Below are 22,839 nucleotides of genomic sequence, written 5' to 3'. Positions count from 1 at the left end.
ACAGTATGACTCAGCATGATTTTTCTGCACCGTGAAATAAAAAATGGTGTGAAATAAGTCTGTGTGTCCAATGTGTCTATGTTGTTTTGTCCCTGCAGACAGACGTGGACTATGTTAACAGCGTGGTAGCTGGTTTGGAGAAAGAGTGAGTACACTTCTCTGCTTCCCGACAGACGCACGTAACATTTTTATGGAAATTCAAAATCTACATTCGAATTGTGCACAGGTTTTTGTTTTGTTTATGTTATTTATGGTATTTCTGCGTAGCTGCAGATAAAGATTAGGCTGTACTAACATAATTAGTATTATACTAGAGTAGAATTAAATTCATGTGGTGGCCTTGTAGATTTTCAAGAATGTGCTTGAATTACAATATACTTAATTTAAGATATATGTCATGGAAACTAGAAATCTTTTCATATTAAAAATTAAATGATCCATTAAATTATCGTATTTGTTTCAAAAATAAAAGTAAATCACTTGTATTCACTCATCATCATAGCGATCATCAAGCTCCTCTGATTAATCCTTTACATGGGAGTTTAGCTAGCATTACATAGTCGTGATCACAATCAAAGTCAACATGATTAGCTGGTAGTATAAACAGAATTGCAATGTACATTAATTGCTGTGGGTAGAAGAATTCTGTAAATTTTATTTTTTCGCAATTGCATTTAGAGTAAGTATTTGGATATAATGCTACAACCTGAGAGACTCTGGAAATTTGTGTTGTTGTTGGATTTTAGTCTTAATAAACTGTACAAACCCTGTGTGAACTCCAAAAGATGAAATTGAATGAAAAAAGTCGCAAAATCTTGTTATTTAACAAAATATTCTGTTTCAATTCATTTCTGTTGCTGTTCAACCTTTGTGAAACGCTGTGGCCCGAAAACAGTTTGCCCCACACAAATCTGATAAATCACTTTATTCAAATTGAGGATTTCTTTTAAAGAATTTTGAAACATTTTTGTGGGCGATGTCACGAAATGCAGAGCTTCATTTGAAAACCTCAATAGAACTCTGAATTCTAAAAACTGAAATTCAGGACTAAGAGTTGAAAGTGAGAAAAGTGTGTGCGTGTTTTTAACACTTTCAACATCACCTTCTCCCCTCAGGTTTTCTACAGAGCTGAGCTCAGGCTTGCTGGAGGTGATCTCCCCACCGGCCGCCTATTATCCCGAACTCAACAACCTCAAAGAGACTTTCGGAGACTCGAAGGAGAGAGTGAAGTAAGCGCCTCGCATCGCCAAGACATCTGTGTTATCTGCGTGTGTTCGCTGCTCTGACATTCAATTAGGAAAAGTGTGATAGAAATCATTATTATGGTAATCATGGAGAAAGCAGCCCTGAGAGAAATGAAATGCAGGAGAGCTGTGATGAGGATTGCAGAAAAAGTAGAAGGATGAGTCAGGGGGAAAGTGGGAGGGAGCGAGCGAGCGAGCGAGAGCTTTTAGGTAGGCTGCCTCACTACTTAGTATTCCACAGGCATTTCTCAAAGTCAGATCAAGGTCATCAGCAGCAGCACCCTCTATCTCTGTCTCTCTGTAGTGCTCCCTCTTATCATCCTCACTACTTATCTTCTCTTTATAGTTAGCTAACAACTGGCTTCATTAGAAATCTGTTTATGGTGCCAACTACTTACAGTACGTACTCTGATAATAGCCTTGAGGCCCAGAGGACATGTGTTTGTATGTGGGTGTTTTTGAGCACAGATGCTTCTGGTGGCAATCTGAACAGTTAGTATCTTGTTCAACATGGACCACGCTATAAAACTGTTATATTTCAGACACTTATTTATGCGTTTACGCACGCATCCGAGCGAAAAGCGTAGAAAAGGGCTCGTTACATTCCCTCGCTGCTGGAACTGCTGCAACAATCAACCACCTGGCTGAGTCAAAGCGCACGTGCATCCATGACCTCATATTTATGGCATCTGTTAAGTGTGTTTGTGAGTGAGAGTGTGTGTGTGCGCGCGTGCCACCTTACACACCTGCCTCCCTGGAAGCATTGCAAACACCTGCAGCCTGCATTGAACAGCTATGAGTCAGGCTGCAACAAGGGCAGATCATTCACATCAAACAATTAGTGTGACAGCACTGCTTTATAAATTATTCAGAGAGAGTCTGTTGTTCAGTGTACCTGGGAATACCTGATTTGCACATTTGAGCTTTCTGCATGTGGAGCAGTGTGTCTAAGGGTCTATCGAGGAAAGTGCATGAATTTATACTGAAATATACTCCTGGAAACATGCTGAATGTCAACATAATTTTGTGCTTTTATTGACACAGTCACGCATTAAATTTAGTTATTAAATAATCATGCAAAAGCATCAATAGCATCAATACACATTTATTGCTCTGGGTTTAGATTAATTCTCTAAACGTTATTTTTTGCAGTTGCAAATAAATGAAATGTATAATATATGTGTGATGATTTACGTGTTGAGAGTCTGGAAATGTTTGTTTGAGGTACCTTGAAAGTGCTCAAATTTTATTCTTAAAAAGCCTAGAAGAGGGTAACATTTAAAATACAGTAAGGCTGACTCACTTCTCATGTGTTTTTTTTACGTTTTATTGATAATCTTTTTCTTTGTGTAGATGGCGAACCAAGCAGAATCTGGACTATTCCTTCCTCATGATGTATGCTGTGAGCAAAGGAGTTTATTATGTCCAGGTATGTCCTCAAATAGAGAAATGAATTTAAAAAAATGTTCCCATAACCACTTGGGCTCCATACTCCTACTGCATGTGTCAGCCTGTTACTAGGCAAACACTTCTTTGCTTTTAGTTTGGAGCATGTCATACCAAATTAAAAACGGCGAGTACTTGAAGGAAATGCGTGTTGTTGCAGTCATTCATCAGAGCCAGTGTTGTTTTCATCAAACCGCAGCCAGTTTCACTTATTCTTACCCTAATCCTCTTAGACTTTCGACAGCTCTTATCTGTCCTCTTGGCTAAACAACATGTCCAATTTGAGAATGTTTATATAAATGTTTGCTCTCAGCATATTTGAAGTGCAGCCATTCACGGTTTAGTTTCACTGTGTTGTTAATCTCCCATCTTTCTGTTTCATGCATGTTTCACATTCCCATTCTCTGCTCTCACCTGGAGGGAAGAGGTATTGCCTGTGACATCTAGTGCTACTCTAGTTTAGTGTAGCGAATCCGAAGTGTTTCTTGGCTCAGCTGAGTGTGTTGTCCTTGAGTGAACGTAGAGGAGTCTCCCTCATGCTTCCCACCCTCTCCATCATCAATAAACCCCAACTCTGAATGTGGTTTCTTCTGTTTTTCATTTGATTCTTTCTGTTCCTTCAGCTGGAGGACGACATTGTGGCAAAGCCCAATTACTTTGCCACCATGAAGAACTTCGCTCTGCAGCTTTCGTCAGAGGACTGGATGATCCTGGAGTTCTCTCAGCTGGGCTTCATTGGTACGATCCGTTAAGCACATGATCCAGGGTTCCTACGGGTGCTGGAAATCCTTGAAAAAACTTGAATTTTAAAGTGGTGCTTTCAAGCTTTGAAAAGAGCTTTGGATTTTTGCTTGAAACGGCTTGGTATAGAGGTTATATCAGATACCAAGTCTACTTAGAAACAGGTGATGTGTTACGAAAAATTAAACTTTTAATTTGTTACAAAACATGTTTTTTGGTTGCACAATGATATTAGTTTAATGTGAGGAAGAAGTAAAATAATCATAATGCACTTTGAAAACATTGGAAAAGATGTAGGAATCCTGATGATCAATAGTTGTCTTTTATTGGGAGTCAAGGAGTCACATAAAGCACGACCTTTAGACCTTTAGTAAAGCAAGTTAAACAATGGCATTTCTGGCTAAACAGTTTCTCAGAAGTGATTATTAACTCATTCTCTTATACCTGGATTTTTTTAAAGCCACTTGGCAAAGCCCTCAAATGCTGTAAGACTTGACTGAATTAAGATAAACAGTCAATTGCACCGTGGATGGATCTGCAGCAGCCAGTTAAGAAAAGTGGAAAATTATATTGATCTGCATAGAAACAGGGTCTTTGTAAAGTACTATGATTTGGCAGGGAAACGCTAATCCAATTCAAGCACATCAATACAATATGTAAATGAGGAATGGGTGTATTTTTAGTCCAAGCGAAACTGTTACAGTTGGGTTTTTTTCTTGTTTATGTTTAATCATCTCGTTGCAAACCTGCTTTTTTTTTTTCTTTCCTCCAGGAAAAATGTTTCAGGCTCCAGATCTGAACCTTATCGTTGAGTTCATCTTCATGTTCTACAAGGAGAAGCCCATCGACTGGCTGCTGGACCACATCCTCTGGGTCAAAGTCTGCAATCCTGAGAAAGATGCGGTATGCACTGTGATGACTACATACAGCTTGGAAAAAATTATTAGACCACCCATTGTTTTCTTCACTTTCTTGTTCATTTTAATGCCTGATACAACTAAAGGTACATTTGTTTGGACAAATATAATGATAACAACAAAAATAGCTGATAAGAGTTTAATTAAAGAGCTGATATCTAGCCATTTTTCATGGTTTTCTTTATAATGATTTTGGATATTATCAAGAAAACCATGGAAGCTAGATATCAGCTCTTTAATTAAACTCTTATCAGCTATTTTTGTTGTTATCGTTGTATTTGTCAAAACAAATGTACCTTTAGTTGTACCAGGCATTAAAATGTACAAGAAATTAAAGAAAAGGGTGGTCTAGTAATTTTTTCCATGGCTTTGGATATGATGAGTGTCATTGTGAGGGGAATGGGCCTCATCATACTCCCGTTATCCTTTTTTTTTTTTTAAGAAACACTGCGAGCGGCAAAAGTCTAGCCTACGAGTGCGGTTCAGACCCTCCTTGTTTCAACACGTTGGACTCCATTCTTCTCTGGCTGGAAAGATCCAAAAACTCACAGTGAGTCTCACTCCCTCACTGACATTTATTGGCAACAACATTAGAGGCTACTTCCTGTGCAGAAATGTTGGTTTCCCCTCTTTCTGCGTCTGTAGGATAAGGACTTCCTGAAGCCACTGCTTCACAAGATGCATGTCAACCCCCCAGCTGAGGTTTCCACTTCAGTTAAGGTATCAAACCATCAAAATATGTCCGGGTCTTTACTTTGCAGTTATCTCTAGTGTAGTTCATAAAAACAACTATAAAAGTATAATTAATTTAATGCAATGTCAAAAAAATGCGCATTGTGTCTCCACAGGTGTATCAGGGTCACACTCTTGAGAAGACCTACCTAGGAGAGGACTTCTTCTGGGCCATCACTCCTACTGCAGGAGACTACATCCTCTTCAAATTTGACAGACCTGTTAGCATAGAGAAGTACGTATGATAAGCATGCATCTATTATCATCACGACCGTGACATTTCCTCATACAGGAACATCTGTCTTTCCATTTATTTCTGCCCGCTGCCCTTAAGTGATTCAGATCTAGCTTCACTGTGTGAGTGATTGTGTGTGTGTATGTGTGTGTGCTGTGTGTCTCTTTGGGGATCAGGCTGAGCTAATGAGAGTGCTCTAAAATAAGCATTCTCAGGCCAGCCTACTCTCTGTGGAGCCGGGGGTAGAGACAGTGAATATAAAGAGAGCTGATAGCGAAACTGACGGCTTGTATCAGAGCAGACCTGAAAGGGATGTTAATATTTGGTCATGTGGAGATTCATTTTATAGAGATGAATGTATTCACTGCTCTCGTGGAGATAATGTTAGGACAGTGTGTGAGACTGTCAGTCACTCAGCAAGTAAGTGGCAGAGAGTTGGAGAGAGGCCATCGAGTGTTCCACTGTCTGACTCTGGAGTCTTTTGTCTGCTTTTGAATGACACCGATTACAGTGGCTCAGTCTCGTCTGCCGTGCCGATTAGACATCTCATCAGCTGCTGCTTTATGATGTTTCGCTGCCTCCTCTGGCTGTTAAACACTTAAGGCAAATGCATATGGTTCACATGCAAATTAAAAACAACCCTGTGGTGGCCTGAGGGCACAATCATACATCCGCCAAAGCAGGCAACTGATTATCGGTTGATGTGGGCAGTGCAGGATGCCACAGGGCTTCCCCCAGAACAGTTGACATGCATGGCAGCCGAGTGTTTTAGAGGGTGGTGTGAGCAAAAGTCAGAGGAGTGGCTTGCAGCTGAACAACAGTGAGTGGGCGTTTAGGCCAAAGTATCACTAACGTCAGAGCTAACCAACTTCACTTTTACCAGCAGGTGGCAGGTGAGATACTCGGACTAGGATTCACCAACAAATGGGCTGAACTGTGCACACACTGCATCGCTTCTTTAACAGCTCTAACGTTATGCTCCTTCTCTTTTAAGACTGCATACTCACATTTTAGTCTAAAAACATCTTGATAAAATATATATTTTATATATATATATAATATATAATAAAACCCAGATGCTTAGGCTCAGCAGGCTCCCAGGCTCGCAATACACAAGAGGAAACCGTGTGTCAATGACAGCCAAATAGGGTCAACCACACAAAATTCTTTGCTATTGGCTGAGGCTGCCACTTTCCTGGCTTAGAGTTCCAGTCCCAGAGTTGAACAACATGCAATGCAAAGATGCCAATTTGCTTTGCGAGGAGAAGCAAATGTTGTATCCGCATCATTGCTGGCATAGAATGGAGGTGAACGGGAGGCCAATATCCGTCACTGTTAAATTCGCAGACGTGTGACAAGGCCCTGAAGGCTAGAGAAGCAAGCTTGTGATCAGCATTGTCGGTTCAGTGTGGAATATAAAAAAATGGCCTTCACTCACTGCCACCCCTGAGGTGCCCCTGAGCAAGGCTCTTAACCCAAAAGACTCCAGTGCAGCTGCTCAGTGGCCAGCAGATCAGACTGTGGTTGTACCTGGCAGCTTCCAGGTGTGAATGTGTGTGAGGCTCTCTGTGTGATGAGAGGCTTCCTCTCAGTGAATCTTCCCTGAATAAAACAAAAGGTAAAAAGAAAAAGAAAAAAAGACTTCAGATAAAGTCAGGGAGGCATGAACATTTATTTCTTCTTTGAAACTTGACAACCTTGAACCCCAAATCAAAAGTGAAGCTCATATTTCACACTCTGCCCATGCTTTTGAATTCAAATCCACCCCCAGTTGCTCAGAAACCCACTGGGATACCGCTGCTGGCTAAAAAGGAAAAAATACTGGAATTTTTGATGTTCAAAACCTGTAGCCTTGACCTGAATATGAGATCTAAGAACCATCTTTTAAAAAAATATATCCTACTGACAGTTAACCCCTGATCATAAAAGCAGTGCACATACTTTTGCATACTCAATTTTTCAATTCATGAGCTCATCAGTTTTTAACTTCACTTGCCGAGCTAGCCTACTGTGAGTGAGTGACTTGATGGACTGTGTGTGTCTGTGTGGCAGCTACCACAGTGGAAAGGTACAAGAATGCTCATCCATGGCTCCAAATATTCAAATAAATGCTTCATTTGATTGGCAGGTTCCTGTTTCGCAGTGGTAACCAAGAGCACCCGGGGGACAAGATCGAGAACACCACAGTGGAAATACTGCCTGTTTCAGTAAGGAATACACACACACATTACACACATACAGTCTGTCACCCTTCTCTGGTGTGGTGTGCAAACGGTTTTGATTAGATTACAGTGAGTGCTTGCTCTGAGGGACGTAGCATATTGATTATTGACAGGAATGTGAGCGTGACAGAATAGTTTGCTCCGCCAGAGGCGATACATTCTGACATTGTGATTCACACTCCCATGCTAGCATCTGTTTAAGTGCTGCACAAATGAGAAATCATTAACATTTTCATTTTTACTCTACTGTGCATCTCTCACTCTGGTCATATGTTAGGAACCTGGACCACAGACCAAAGAGAAGTACAAGCGAACTGAAGATCGTTTTTACAGGATCGGTAAGTGAATCTGACAGTCTCCTGGTGTTCTACGTATAACATCATGATAAGATTACACACTCACACTGATGGTGCCTGCAGTGATAGACAGTGCACAAAAAGTGTGTGAAATCTTAGTCACAGCATTATCTTTTCTTTTTATACATTACAGCTTTTATTTGAAGTTTCCAGCCTTTTCCTGCAGCCATTTTCTCCTCTTTATTCTTTTTCTTATTAGTGGAGCCTGACAGATATGGGATTTTTGAGACTGTCAAAGATTTTAGAGAACATTTGCGGATTAGTGCGGCCAACACAGTTCATTTGATGAAAATATGAATGAAAATAGACCTTTTCTATGTTGATTTTGCACTGATATGACAATGCAAAGGTAGTCAGAAGTCTGCTTTTATACAAATAACTTTATTAAAGAATATTTAGTGTTCTTATGCACAATGTATTACATTTTAAACCAATTCTAAAACGAAAACTGAGGAAATAAAGATGAAAGAAAATAGAATAAATAGCAAAATAAACCCACTATATGTTCAATAAATACAGTTCAGTATATAAAGATGACTGGCCTGACAATTCCCCATAAGGCAAGCCAAAATATCTGTATATGTTCAAGTTTGGTTTTATATAAATACCTATATGTCTGTGACCAATATATAATAGATATATTATTATGCTTATTACACTTTTTGTCTTAGTTTTTTTTTTTTTAACATGATGGTTAAATAGGGTTTATATTCTTCCAGTGAGTCATATTGTTTTTTTCTCTCTTGAGCACATAAGTAACTGGTTAATTATTGTCAGTGTACTCTCCCTCTGCATATATACATGATTCCTATGTGCCTTTGTGTGTGCTTAACCCTGCAGGTCAGTTTGAGAAGGGCGTGGCAGAAGGGGCTGTAGATCCTTCTTTCAATCCCATTATAGCTCTACGACTTTCAGTTGTTAAAGACTCCGCTGTGTGGGCCATCCTCAGTGAGGTAAGCCAATCAATCCCGTCCAGTCTGATTATAAATTATTTCTCCAGATGCATACTTCCTCTTTGTTTCTGTCCAATAACACATGTGATGCTCTGCTCTCCTCCTGCAGATACATATAAAAAGGATAGCTGGCTGACTGTTCTGGAGCGGGCACATGAATCATGGCCCCTGGGGGACCAAAATCTAGATTGCTTACGCAGGGCCTCTGGCACCTAGCAACCAGCAGTGAAGTCATTAGAGCCCACTTGAGTTTCTCGTCTGAGCTCGTCTAAGGAACGCCACCTCTCTGTCCCCCCGCTCTTCCTAATGTACTTTGTTTTGCTTCTCATCGATCGATTTCTCCGTTTCTTTCTGCATCTCTCCCTCACTTTTGTGCTCTTAATTCATTTGTGAGAATGTGAATACTACTGTCCTAAGGAACAACAGCGGAGCGCGTGAAGACATGCGTTCCCAGCTCCGGCTCTCAAAGTGACTGTGGCGTTCAGCAGCTTTGAACAAAATCTGAAAACGCTCGGATGAATAAGGACAAATCATCACATCTGGGGGAGAACCAGTCACCTGGCCACTGGTGTAGATGCTGCCAAATCCTCCTCTGTTACTCAATGCTGCCACCTTTGGGCGAGCTGGGGCATTGCACTGTCACTAGCGCCCCAGCAGAAGCCCATGATGATCAAGAATGTTGTCATCACTAATGGCCAGTTGCTCTCTGTTCTCGACAGAGATGACGGAGCTCTAGATCAACACCAGCCCAAACAACAATGTTTCCCTCACTCCCAGAGTATTGTCCGCCACACTCAAATACTCCACTTGTCCTGAAACACAAACTCAGGATGAGCTGTTCTAAAATCCTGCCTGTAGCCAATCAGTAACAACTTTGACCAAACTGTAGGCCAGATTTCTTGGTAACTACCCCAATCCATCAAGAAAAGAAGTACCATGACACCATATCTATCTCACTTCCTGTCTGACAGGCCGTGTATGACCTCAGTGTCCATTTATAGTAAACCAATCAGACATGCCTTGGCGTCATTTTCCCGAAGGAATATATTGTTATATTGATATATTATTACAGCTATGACGATCTATGAAGGTGACTTAATTTATTTGAAATAAATCTTTAATTTGTACAAGAGGTAAAATATATTTTTATTCTATTAAGAGATGTTTATGGTAGTTCAGAGTCTGTTTTATTTGTGTACTGTTTTGTTTTCTAAATTGCTATTGTACATTTTCTTTTCATTATTACAGCTACTTACAAAGTTGCTTTTTGTCTGCTGGTGCAAGTAGCTCGGTTTCAGTTTATACCAGTTTCTTTTAACTTGAAGCGAAACGTTACAGATTTAATTTTCACTTCTTAAAGTCTGAATGGTTGGAGAGTTGTGAATAGATTCTGTTGAAGAAGTTGTGGGTCAAAATTGGAAAAAAATTGTGCCTTATATCCGGGTCCCTTGAAAATGTCTCAGCAACATTATTCCAATCTCTCACTCTTGCCTACACTTTAATTGCTGGATACTAATATTTTTAAAAAATAACACACAGTCCAATTAGTTATTGGATGTTGGAACAATATCTCTGTGTTATGCTAAGTGAAAGTGGTAAAAAAAAAAAAAAAAGAGAGGGAGGTTTTGTACCAGATTACCATCTGAAACAGCGTGATTTGCACTGCTTTTTCACTGTTTTTTTTGTTACCATCACACCTTTTACCATTGTATTTAAATTTCCCATCTTCCGATAGTAGTACTCATTTCACTGACTCCTCCAAATCTACGTAACAATCTATTTTGCCCAATCTAATATCTGTTTTTCGATTGGACAGAATATTATGACTACTGATCATTGCAGATTGCGCCTTTTATTGTATGATTTGGCTGAGGTTGTGTAGTACTTTCACTGATTGTAAATATATATAAAAAGCAATGCACATTATCTCTCTTTCTTTCCCTCACTCTCTCTCTATTCTGCCTAATTTAATAGTTTATTGAAATTCACTTGACATGTTTGTGTGTGGCCAATTTTACGTGTCATTTTACATGTTGGTGGTTTATTCAAGGGGGTAGTGAAGTGCCTTTGGGTGGAATTAATATGAATATTTTTGCTTATCATGTTGTTCAAAATTCATGATTATTATTTGCTGTTTATGAACAGTATTTTTTTGTCAGAGCAAGCTCTTCCACCCCCTGATCAAACCATCCATGCTAGAGCTCAAGAAAACTGAAGTAGCTTGACTGTCACCTCGTCATCAGATTTTTTAATTTTTTTTTTTAAATGGGGTGGTGGAACATGTTGTTTTGAGAGGGGGAAAGACACTTTCAGTACTGCTAAAAGGTTGTTTCTTCTCTCTCGTCCTGGATACACATACAAACAGAAACTGAATGCATGAACACAGCATGAACGGTCATGTGATCCCTCTGACCCCTCTAATGTATTTGTGGAAAGTGGACTGTAGACAAAAAACAGAAAAAGAAAGGACCTCTTCCCTTGATCGACAACCCCATACACCCATCAGTTCATGTGCCTTCATCATGTACATGTGTATGCCTGCCTCTGATGTTTTTGACATCATTTTTCATGGACATCTTTGAAATAAATGATAAAAGTTGTTAGAAGTCATGGCCATTTTTGTGTTGTGATTCTGTTCTACTCATACCATCTGCATCACCAGGGTTGATTTCAGAAGAGCAGAAAGCAAAATAAATGTATTGCAAACGAGCGAAACTACGCCTACAATGAAAAACTACAAACCTTCCCAGCATGCACTTCTGCGGCAACGTACTTCCGTTTTCCCATCATGCAGTTTCAGAAACATGGTGGCTGATAGCTTTCACAACATAGGTGTCACTGGTGTTATCTAGCACATTCTTGCACTTATTAATTAATCAATACGGGAATATTGGTGTTAATTGGATTCTACACAATGCCGAAATATTACGAGGATAAAGAAGAAGATACCAGAGCCTGTGCAGGTATCAGAGAGGACTTCAAGGCTTGTCTCCTTCAGCACGACTGCGTGCTAAAGGTAAGTTAAACGTCCTATGGTGATAACATCAGATTAACAGGCGTCTACAAGGCGCTGCAGTCGTTTGATATTAATCTAAACATGTTTTGAGTAAAGTCGGACCACACTTGGATAATATCTCCATCAAACTATTTCCACTAGCCCCAACAGTCACCAATTTAACCAGTAACATAATAACGAAGCGCTCAGGTCACGTCCATGTCCAGGCTGGTGTTACGGAGCTCAAGCAATGTCCAAGCATGATCCAGTTTAAAAAGCAGTACAAACACATGTTTTTTCACGAGGTACAGGGAGGAAGAAGGGCTTTAACAATCGGGTGTTTTCATAAATGATAAATGATTTATGTATTTGTTTATTTAATCTATTTTCAATTTTTTTGTAAATAGGCCCTATGTATTATGTAAATATGTATGTTTATGGAAAAAATGTTGATTGAGTAGTGGAGAAGGTATAGGTTTAACCCTCGAGGCCTCTTTAAAATTACCTTACACTTTACACCTTAAGGTTCCTAAACTGGCCCTCTCATTACAAGTGTCATAAAAATGTGATGTATACTAAATTTTTTTAATTTTCACCACATCAAACCTTTTAGCAGCCTTCCGACCTAACCACAGATATAAAATGTTTTTTTGTTTTGTTTTTTGATGTTTAATGCCCTTTTTGTCATAAGAACCCCGGATTTTCTCAAGGGCAAAAACACAAAATATGCAATATTTAAAAAAATAAGGTTCAAAGTGGAATATTTGGGGTGAGGTTCTAGCCATGCTTGTGCTGATCTCATCGAGGTGTAGGACTTATATATTGCACTGAGCAAAAGCAAAAACACCCTGAAATTTGGGTTCAGAGGGTGAATGTGGCCGAATAGCCAGACTGGGTCGCTTGTTAATCCGAAACACCTGCCCCTCATTAACCCTCTGGAGTCTCCAAAAGCACCAAAGCATGACTTATCACATCCAGACTAGAAAACAAAGCAGCGTGGAGCCTTACTGTAAATTTACCTCTAAAGTTCTGGCTGTAAACTCCATCAGGTCAGTTTCAGTTTGATGATGATATACACTGGAGACGAGGTCAAATATATTTTGTATAAAATGATAGAACTGGATATAACCCTCTAACATGTTATGTTTGCAACCTTTGTTCACATTTGCAACATTTCAGATTCTTTATTGAGAATGATAGTGCTTTGAAAGTAAAAAAAAAAAAAAAAAAGATTCAAAATCACATTTTATATTGGACTAAAGGACTTAAAAAAGACAAAATGAAAAAAAGACACAATGACCAAAAAAAAAAGAAACAAAATGACAAAAAAAGACACAAAAAAGACACAAAGACATGAAAAGTATTCAAAAATGGAAAAAATAGCGCAAGACTCCATAGAGTTAACGTCATGTTGCCATTCTCGCCACGCCAAACTCCATCGAAAAAAATGACAATTTAATATCCAGTCGTAAATATTTGATCATATTTACGAAAATTATTGTTGAGCAAATTATATTCTTTATAGCTCACGTATAGACAGTTACATTTTAATAGTTTTTGTTTGCTAGCTCACTAGCTAACTAACTCTGCTACTGCTCTGTCACCAAAATACACTGCTGAAGGTGTTCAGCAGATCCATGTATCTCTAAAAGATTAACTTTCAGAAAAACCAGCATTGTTTTCAGCTTTATGACATGCAGCTGATGCAAGTGATTAATTATTTATCCTAAGTTAAGAAGTATAATTTTTCACTTAAAGGAACATCCCATCAGTTTATCACAAGTCTTCAATATCAACACATCTGGAGATGCTGTTTTACACTGGACAGGAAGGGCATGGAAACTATATCTGTAAAGTAATTAAAGCTGTCAGGCAAATATAAATGATAAATGGACCTGCACTTATATAGCGCTTTTCTAGTTGCTTTGTGACCACTCAAATCGCTTTACACTACAGACTGCCCTCATTCACCCTTTCACACACACATTCATACTGGTGGCAGATGCTACCCTAAACGGTCCCACCTGCCACCATTGGGAATTCAATCACCAACACCGATGAACGCAGCATCGGGAGCAATTTGGGTTTCAGTATCTTGCTCAAGGATACTTCAACATGTAGGCTGCCATGGTCAGGGATCGAACCACCAACCCTCCGACCGATCAGAATGCACATTTTTCTCATGAGTGTATTTTAACTTTGTTTCACCTTAATTTGTCAGGAGGGGAAGATGCCCAGTGAGTGTTTGAAGGAAGGCCACTGCAAAGCCCTGCAGACATCCTTCTTTGAGTGCAAGAGGTCAATGGTAAGTCGGTGGTATTACAATGCACTTTTTAATTAATTTGTGCACCTGTGGACACGTGGGAAGCAAAGGAGAAAAAAGAATAGGGACTGTTTTATTTTCCTCTTTTCTGGTGTCAGTAAGCTTCCCAAAGTGACCAGAAGCATATCAAAACAGGACTTATACTGGAATCAAATGGCTGATAATGTTAAAATTACACTCTCACTTGTACGGCCATGGCTTGACTCATGTTTTGCTGTACTCTAATTTATGTCCTCTTTTGACAGCTGGACACGAGGTCGAGGTTCAGAGGAAGGAAAGGATATTGAGGAACCATCTGAACACCAATTATGGCTTGGCTATGAAATACTTGTAAAGTACTGAAATCATTCATCTGCACTACTCACGTGTCAGTGAAAGCCACGCCCTCATCTGAAGGACACGTGTCGAGAAAATGAGCAGCAAAGGACTCTAAAATATTAAAGAACAATGTCCACTGACGCACAAAAGGATTACCAACTCATCAGCAGTAGGGGTGCTGAAAAAGAGCTGGCTGGAGCTTTCTATGGATGAATGACTGTGTGTGCTGTGCTATTAGAGACTTGATGTGATGAAATAATTAATAAACTGCATAAAATAAAGTTTCTATTAAAATTTTAATGAGGTACTGTCATCAAAAACATTGAAAGATTTTTAGTGTAGCATTAAAAAACTGTTTTTATGATGTCATCAAACAATTGAGGTACGCATTCAGTATTAAGTCTTTCACAATCTTGTATTACTAATATTGCATCATACAAAATTAGTCTTTAGTCCTAGTTGTTCCACTGCAGTTTGCAGTTTTATATACAGTATGTTGGCTTATGACTAAAAACAAAAAATAGAGAAATTACTCTGTAAAGACCAAAGCTTCATCTACAACTCAACAGAAACCTGAGCCAAAATATATGGACGGATCAGTGACATAGTGTTCACTGAAGCTTAATTTTCTGTTATCGTAAAGCAGCCATCATCATGTGCTCGAACCTCTCCATATCCACCTTCTTCATGATGAAAACCTTGCGAGCCTTCTTCATGAAGCCCACAGTATCCACTATCATCATGCCTCTGGTGTGTGTGCCCGTCAGCTCCACGCTGACCGGATAATGGTCGCTTTCTATGATGAACGAGTCATCTACAGCTGCTGCCATGGCGTACGAGTCACAGGAAACCAAACCTGTGCCGCCCACAAACTCTTTCTCACATCGCTCGCCTTTCGACGCCTCGATGCTGTGGGCAAAGATCTGTGACATGAAGCGAGCTTTGTGGGTGTCCTGCCCCAACCAGGCATCACAAAACTCCTGGAAAAAAGTAAACACAGAGCAGCAACATTTGTTAGTGATGCAGCAACTTCCCCCAAAATAATCAATTATCACCAAGTATTGCAACTTGGTATACTTTTCCAAAGTGCACTGAAATACAGCGTAAAATGAACTTAGTCAAAGCCCATCTTTTGCAAGTATACTTAAATACACTTCTAATGAACTGAAATTTAAGTGTACTTCAAGAAAGCATACTACTGTTGTATTACAAAGGACTTGAAAATAGGTATTCGTTCCATAAAAACACTAATTTATCACTAAGTTTTTGCACTGTAGTATACTTTTAAACTCACATAACTTATAATACACTAAAAATAGACATTTTTAATAAGTAAACTGAAATACCACTTTTAGTATTGCAGAATTGATATGTTTCATTTTCTGAAGTTGAGCTTAGGTGGCATCTATAGAAGTATACTTTATAAAAGTACATGTTAAATTGAGCACAAAAAGCTTAACTTCAGTTAACTCAAATTGTATTTCATATTCCTATGCATTATATTCCTATTCATTCATTAATTCATTATCCTTAACCGCTTATCTGCTCTCGGGTTGCGGGGGGCTGGAGCCGATCCCAGCTGACATTGGGCGATAGGCGGGGTGTGCAGAAAATCTTATGTGTGATAGGAAGCCTTACCCAGGACAGTTTGCTGTAACAGGTAAACTCCCAGCAGGCCATATAGGTGGGACACTGGTAGTCGTTCAGTACGATGTACGCAGCTTCTGGATCAGCAGCAAAGTTGAACTCGCCACACACTGTTGTGTTTCCTCGAGCTGAAGGAGTAAAAAAACAGAAAACCACCGATGACACAAACTGAACTAAATAATTGGATTACAATTAAAAACACTGGGGTCACAGTTAGAGCTGCAGCTAGAGATTATTTTCCTTTTAGTTTAATCTTGTCTTGATTAATTATTACTAGTGCAGTGCCCGTAGTAAGTATGTATTCGTATCGTGGGAGATTAAGTAGATTTTTCAATTATGGCCAAATTAAGTGGTGTGTGAAAGTGGGATGTACAATGACGTGTAATACTCTTGCGTAGTGTTAATATACGAAGTGTATATTGGTGTAATAAATGGATGTACATTGAGATATATTACATGATACATTACATGCAGACCACTACAACGTCTGCAACTCCATAAAACACTAACTTTTAATAAGGTACGCACACCATCCAGCACATACACACTGAACATCGATATTCGCTGGAAACTATTAGATATTATTGGAAAATTGAACCTTATAGCGCACTTTAAAACTCCGAAAGAATGCCGCAACACGTCCAACGTAAATAATGATATTTTGAAAAATGAATTCAAAAATCTTCAAAATCGAGGATGCACACCTTCGTGCCATGCGCAAGCCACATAAGAAATCTTAGGTCAGTCTGACCTAGACACACATCCACACACACACAGACGCTTCTTGCTTTTATAGATAGATATCATCTGCCAGGGAGGTCAAGTTTATTGGCTCGACTTGTTCCTCAGCAGGATTATACAAAATCTGCTGGCTGAAACTAATCATGAAACTTGATCATAGGCTGTAGCATGGGCCAAGAAGCAACCCAATACATTTTGGAGCGAATCCAAATAACGGGCTGGATATTCAAAGTATTTTTTTCACTTTATTTACATTGGAAAATAGGTCATCTGTGCTGCATTCATGTGGTGTCACAAAAATCAGAAAAAATAAAATTAAAATTAGTACTTCAAGTCTTTGCTCTTTAGTGTACTATTTGATTCATGTTTTTTATCTGGATAATACCAGAAATTAATTAAATTGACATTATAAATACATACAATATTGACATATTTGACTGGTGATCAAGGAATGATCAATTTGCAGTCAGGTGGCAGTTTTGCTTAAAAAATGACTTAAACAATTACTCAGTTATTAAAATAGTTGCAGATTAATTTTCTGTGAATAATTGTTTCAGCTCAATCGTAGAAGTAAGAAATGCACTGACACTAATACTTTGTTTTCAACACAACAGACACATGGACTGCAACTAAAAGTAATTTCTGAGCTAATAAAGTTCAATGGTGAAAGAAATGGAAAATTATTCAAATAAGCTTGTTTGTTTTTCTCACTATAGTACACTATGATGTCTAGCCCTCCAACTATGCGTCACCTCCACTGCTTTTTGCTGTAAGTATGCAGTATGAAGAAACTGGTGGTTTTACTGACACTCAGTGTTGCCTCCCATGATGTAAAGCCCTCGGAGTTTGCTCGGTAGAGATGGATCCATCCTCACAGCCAGAGCCAGGTTGGTGAGGGGTGCTGTGGCAACCAGAGACACCTTAGGAAGAAACCCAAACATTAAAAAGACCTGAAAGAACCCCACACACACACACACACACACACACACACACCTACCTCTCCTGGGTTCTCATTGACTATCCTGATCATGGCTGACACAGCGCCCTCCTTCTGAACCAGGTCCAGCCCGGGGGCGTTGGGGTCAGGAGCGTCTCCCAGCCCGTCCAACCCGTGGAAATGTCCCGCACTGAGAGTGTTCCCAAGGATCGGCTTATCTGCACCTTTAAACACTGGAATCTGGCACAAGATAAGAGCAGAGGCAGAAGGACACAGTTTTACTGCAGCTTCCAAACTGATCAAATCAAAATTACTTTATTTATCCCCGAGGGTAAATTCAGTTAGTCTGGTAGAATCTCTGTTAGAATGAGACAGCCTGATGGCTGTAGGAGAGAAGGATCTTTTGTATCTCTCCGTCCTGCAACGGAGAGAGAGGAGCCATCCACTACAGTTTTTTTGGTCCATAAAGGTTTTGTGTAGCAGATGATCTGGGTATTTCAGGATGGCCTGGAACATCTTGACAGTGCATCTCTCCACCACCTCCTCCAGTATGTCCAACCTGGCTCCAATCACAGAGCCAACTCTTTAGACCAGTCTGTCTAACCGTCTTGCAACAGATTCACAATGGATTTTTTTTTTGTACTTTAAATTTAAATAATATGCCAGAGTACATGGAAAAGCATCAAAACGAAGCTTGTCTATTAAAAAAATGTCCAAGGGGCGGATCTTCTTAACCCCTCGACAGAAGTCATCATTGTAATGATTTGTTTTACAACAGAGGTGGATTCTGACTTGCAAAATTATCATTTAAATTGACAAACATACAGTAGTGTTCAATATAATAGCAGTCCAATGTGACTAACCAGATTAATCCAGGTTTAGTATATTTTTTATTGCTACATGGCAATGTAGCTTGTTTTGATCTCCATTTTAAAGCACTGGAGATTATTTTAGCTGAACAGCCTATAATTGTTTGAACCTCTTTATAAGTTTTCCCCTCTCCAATCAGAAATGCGTGTTCAACAAGTGCTGGCTTCATCCTTAAATAGACACCTGATTCACACCAGTTTTTTCACAAAATTGATGACCTCACTGACTGAATGCCACACTGCTATATTTTTGAACACACCCCTTGCCCAATTGCACAGCCTTAAGAGCGTGCATATCACAAATGCTGGGTCTTGTTGGTTCTACTGGTGCAGTAGATTCTAAAAACCTACTAAAAACCTGGATTAATGTGATTAGTCACATTGGACTGCTATTATATTGAACACTACTGTATGTGTAATTCACAAAAATAAAAATATTGTCTCTCCACATTAACTACCATACATATTTTTTCTGTAGTAAAGTCCCATGGGCTCCACAGGAAGAGGAGGGACTTCGCCTCTCTATTTACCAAGTGTTATATATTTTATATTTAGGCACTGGTGTGATGGGGTTGATGCCCATCTTGTTGATTAATAGCAAATCTGATTTGAAGATTTTCCCAGTGAGTGAAAAAGGCTCTTTATGTGTAATGCTGTATATTATAAGCAGTGATTTAAAAAAAGTATATATAATAAATATATCAGATGTTCACTTTCACTTCCTGTTACAGAGCACCAAGCCGAAACCAGAGAACATTTCCCATTTCTTTAGGTATTAAAATGCTGTCGTCTTATGTTGATATGTGCTCATGCAACTCAAACTTTTCCATTCTGGCTAACTGAGGTCATGCTGGTCTTGTACTTTTTTCCTGCCTCATATCATGTGGCTTGAAGAACAACAACTCATTGTTGGTCAGTTTTATAAACAGCGTACATGTCGTGGGAAATTCCTCTCACATAGAAAACACAATATTTACCAGTAAATCATGCCGGGATCATTAAATAATTACACTGTACAGAAAACAACAGTGCTGCACCCACCTCCAGTTTATTGCAGGCTTGCAGAACTCGCAGTGTGTTCTTACACACATTCTCCACTGTGGTGTTTCCATGCACACACGTGACGCCCAGGAGCTCCACATTGGGGGCAGCCAGCGCTAACATGATGGCCTGAGCATCATCAACCCCACAGTCCACATCCACGAGCAGCTTCTTTCTCATCGTGGACTCTGAGGAGCAAACACTTTAGTCCAAAGAGAATAAAACACTGCCGTCCTGCTGTTAATTATACACTTAATATAATGTTCTACTCCTCTAGTAAATTAGTAAGCTGGAGATAACATTTCACCTACATTACGGCTGCAGAAAGATCAACTTTATAGGAAGCAAAATCAGTGAACTTCTATAAAACAGAGGCACATATTTCCTAGAAGAAACAACCCTACCTGTAGCTGAATGTGAGACAGATGAACTGAAGTGTTTGCAGGCTGCTGCTCTTCCTCTCACAGAGTGGACACACCGACGGTCAGCTGCAGGCAACCTTTGTGAAGCAAGAATGAAATCAGAGGCTGAATGTAGAGTGGACTGAACGGGAGGAGTTATAGGAAGCAGAAGTTAATCATTAACCAGCTTCTTGTTTATAAATGTCTATTATCGTATGTGGAATAAAAACAACCTGTTGAGGCACTGTTTCTCTGCTCTCCAGTGTCCCATGCACAACACATTAAAAGTATAAAGTGTTTTTACATAGTTTATCAAAGGTGAAAATACTTTGATCATCTACTTAGTACTATTAGAAGTACCACATGTATAAAAGTACTCAACAATCAGTTAGAGTTCTGAATTTAAAATTTTACTGAAGTACAGAAGTATTAATGGCAAAATGTACCTAAAATATTAAAAGTACTTTTCATGCACAATGAAACCTTCCTGCAGGATATCCCGGCAGAGAATACACAATAAATAGACATTTTCACATGAGAATAGATAATTATATATATATATAGCAGGGTTGCAAGGATGCATCAATCCTTATATATCGATTCAATGATAAAGGATCTAACATCATTGTTGCAAAGTGGAAATATTGATACATATCATCATCTTTAAGATATGCCTTTATTTTGAAATTCCCACTTTAAATTCATAGTTGTAGCAAGAACTATTATTATTTTTTTTTACATTTCAGCAATAGCTCAGCAATAAAATTGTCTAATTATATTTTAGTTGATTTTGTGTGTTGATATTAATGAAAGTCCCAAAAAAATGTTCATGCTGTGAGGTAGAGTCAGAGTATAAAGATGTGCCTATTGACAATGTGTGAGATCATTGAAGAGTGCTTATTACTGCAGATGCATTCATGTGTAAGCAGCATTTCAATGTTGCAGTAAATCGATCAAAGTGTATGAACTAAGTTAGGTTTTGTTTGTTAAATCTAAAAAGCAGTTGGTGATTACAGCTGTCAGATAGTGGAATGTAGTGGAGTAAAGAAAGTAAAGCCATACCTGTGAAATGTGGTGAAGCAGAGGAATAAATGCTCAAATACGTTCCTAAAACTGTACTACAGTACAGTATATATGTACTGTGTATACAGGCTCCTGAATGTGACGCTTTAGTCTGCAGGCGGAAAGCTTCAATGCTTCAGTATCACATGCCACCTAATTTACCATAAATGTCTCGTGATGTCTGACTAAAAGGAAATTACTAAATCAAAGGGAAAATTGAATACCAGTGGTAGAAAAAGTATTCATGTATTTAAGCAGCAATACTGCAGTCAAAAAATAAACTTTAAGTACCAAATATAAAGTAATGCATTATGCAGAATCAGACAGAGGTGTGGGTTCGAGCCACATGACTTGGTCTTGAGTGCAACTCACATATTTGATGACCTAAGACTCAACAAGACTCAAAATCAAAAAAAGACTCTTAGCTCAACTTGAACATAGATGACTTGTGACTTCACCTGGACTTGAGCCTTTTAACTTGAATACACTTCCTCAAAAGACATGTTATATTCTTTTATGATTAAGTTTAACTGCATTTTTTTTTTAAAATTGTACATTTAATATAAAATAACTTGTTTAGATAGCGTTACATTTAGTAAAGTGTGCATTATGGCTTTTTTAAGACTTGAAACTCAAAGTATAGGACTTGGGATTTGAGTGCAAAGACTTGATACTTGACTTGTGACGTGCAAAACAACCTATGAACAGGTTCAACTATATTACTGGATTATTATTAGTGATGCATTTATGTGTGCATAACTTTAATAGTGCATCTGGTAAAGGTGGAGCTTGTATTCTTTTGGATAGCCTAACCTATAAAAATGTCATAAGAGTTATATATTTTGTATTTTGTATATCTGTAACCAGCAGAGATAAGGAAGTTATTAAAGAAATGCAATGGAGTATAAAGCACAGTACTTGGCTGCAAAATATAGTAGCGTAGAGCTATGAAGTAGCATGAAATGGGACCCAATAGTTCTTTAAGAATGTACAGTACTTGAGTAAATGCACTTAGTTACATTCCTCCACTCCTCATTATGTAAGTGTGTTTAAATATAGTTACAAGTCACATTTCTGTCATCTCTGCATTGATGAGTATGAAACTGTCTCTCACGCATTCATTGATCTACATGTTGAAGGGAAACACAACAAGCTAACACGACAGATGTCACACAGAAATAATAAATGTATCAGAGGTCTGTGTCTCTGTGAACTTCCTCGAGCATCTCTTCAGTTTGTAGGTAAATGTGTAAAAGTGCAGCCTCGTCTCACCTCCACACAGAGCGGCTGAAAACGTGGGATGTTGTTACAACACATCGGATAATCAGCGCCATAGAGGCAGATGGAGACCAGAGAGTGGATCAACAAGGAGAGCTCCCACTTTGATGTGATTTCTGAGGACCAAAAACTGAACCGAGATCACAGCTGCACCTGATCAGAGTATAAGGTGTTATTAAGGCACCTTCCAACGTGTAAACCACATGAAATTCTGTTTGGTTAATTTATTGTTGTGCATTAGTTAATTTTGATGAAAAATAATTCTCCAATCGTGTGCATATTTATAGAAATTACAGTGTGTATGTCTAGAAGATCTGTTTTTATGTAGGCCTATATAATGTTATTTATATTACATTAAAAAAAAGGGTAGACTCTGAGATA

General features: G+C 38.8%; 3 protein-coding genes across 4 annotated transcripts in view; 2 read left to right on the top strand and 1 right to left on the bottom strand.

The window, feature by feature from the left end:
* mgat4a (alpha-1,3-mannosyl-glycoprotein 4-beta-N-acetylglucosaminyltransferase A) overlaps positions 1–11,452 on the top strand; it is a 34,985-nt gene extending 23,533 nt beyond the window's left edge. The window contains exons 5-16 of the mRNA XM_059342576.1: positions 99–145; positions 1,116–1,229; positions 2,598–2,673; positions 3,314–3,428; positions 4,204–4,334; positions 4,791–4,898; positions 4,994–5,068; positions 5,197–5,315; positions 7,444–7,522; positions 7,815–7,875; positions 8,734–8,846; positions 8,956–11,452. Coding sequence (XP_059198559.1) covers positions 99–145; positions 1,116–1,229; positions 2,598–2,673; positions 3,314–3,428; positions 4,204–4,334; positions 4,791–4,898; positions 4,994–5,068; positions 5,197–5,315; positions 7,444–7,522; positions 7,815–7,875; positions 8,734–8,846; positions 8,956–8,982 — 1,065 coding nt within the window. The 3' untranslated portion in view covers positions 8,983–11,452. The remainder of the gene's footprint in view (positions 1–98; positions 146–1,115; positions 1,230–2,597; positions 2,674–3,313; positions 3,429–4,203; positions 4,335–4,790; positions 4,899–4,993; positions 5,069–5,196; positions 5,316–7,443; positions 7,523–7,814; positions 7,876–8,733; positions 8,847–8,955) is intronic.
* Positions 11,453–11,622: 170 nt separating this feature from the next.
* Positions 11,623–14,759, top strand: LOC131978807 (cytochrome c oxidase assembly factor 5). Its single transcript, XM_059342579.1, has 3 exons — positions 11,623–11,862; positions 14,063–14,146; positions 14,410–14,759. The coding sequence occupies exons 1-3, from the start codon at positions 11,761–11,763 to the stop codon at positions 14,449–14,451; spliced, it is 228 nt and encodes a 75-aa protein (XP_059198562.1). The 5' UTR covers positions 11,623–11,760; the 3' UTR covers positions 14,452–14,759.
* si:dkey-4e7.3 (uncharacterized protein LOC402865 homolog) lies at positions 14,760–22,580 on the bottom strand. 2 transcript variants are annotated; one of them, XM_059342577.1, is made up of 7 exons: positions 22,453–22,580; positions 20,122–20,216; positions 19,718–19,905; positions 17,868–18,047; positions 17,679–17,790; positions 16,121–16,257; positions 14,760–15,462 (listed from the first exon to the last, which is right to left on the bottom strand). In XM_059342577.1, the coding sequence occupies exons 1-7, from the start codon at positions 22,512–22,514 to the stop codon at positions 15,115–15,117; spliced, it is 1,122 nt and encodes a 373-aa protein (XP_059198560.1). In that variant the 5' UTR covers positions 22,515–22,580; the 3' UTR covers positions 14,760–15,114. The 2 variants fall into 2 exon arrangements, with proteins under 2 accessions (XP_059198560.1, XP_059198561.1); XM_059342578.1 differs by having other exon boundaries at positions 19,718–19,919; positions 22,453–22,474.
* Between the last annotated feature and the right edge of the window lie 259 nt (positions 22,581–22,839).

This window comes from Centropristis striata, chromosome 10 (assembly GCF_030273125.1).
Source record: "Centropristis striata isolate RG_2023a ecotype Rhode Island chromosome 10, C.striata_1.0, whole genome shotgun sequence".
Taxonomy (NCBI): Eukaryota; Metazoa; Chordata; class Actinopteri; order Perciformes; family Serranidae; genus Centropristis; species Centropristis striata.
Note: the sequence above shows the minus strand (reverse complement) of the source record. Positions and strands in the feature narration are given on the sequence as shown.

Excerpts from the sequence above, each read along its gene's own strand:
- LOC131978807 (XM_059342579.1), top strand. The coding sequence starts at position 11,761 with ATGCCGAAATATTACGAGGATAAAGAAGAAGATACCAGAGCCTGTGCA. Across the intron at positions 11,863-14,062 it reads AGCACGACTGCGTGCTAAAG|GAGGGGAAGATGCCCAGTGA; the intron begins GTAAGTTAAACG and ends TTAATTTGTCAG. Across the intron at positions 14,147-14,409 it reads TTGAGTGCAAGAGGTCAATG|CTGGACACGAGGTCGAGGTT; the intron begins GTAAGTCGGTGG and ends CTCTTTTGACAG.
- si:dkey-4e7.3 (XM_059342577.1), bottom strand. The coding sequence starts at position 22,514 with ATGGCGCTGATTATCCGATGTGTTGTAACAACATCCCACGTTTTCAGC. Across the intron at positions 17,791-17,867 it reads TCAATGAGAACCCAGGAGAG|GTGTCTCTGGTTGCCACAGC; the intron begins GTAGGTGTGTGT and ends TTTCTTCCTAAG. Across the intron at positions 15,463-16,120 it reads GTTACAGCAAACTGTCCTGG|GAGTTTTGTGATGCCTGGTT; the intron begins GTAAGGCTTCCT and ends ACTTTTTTCCAG.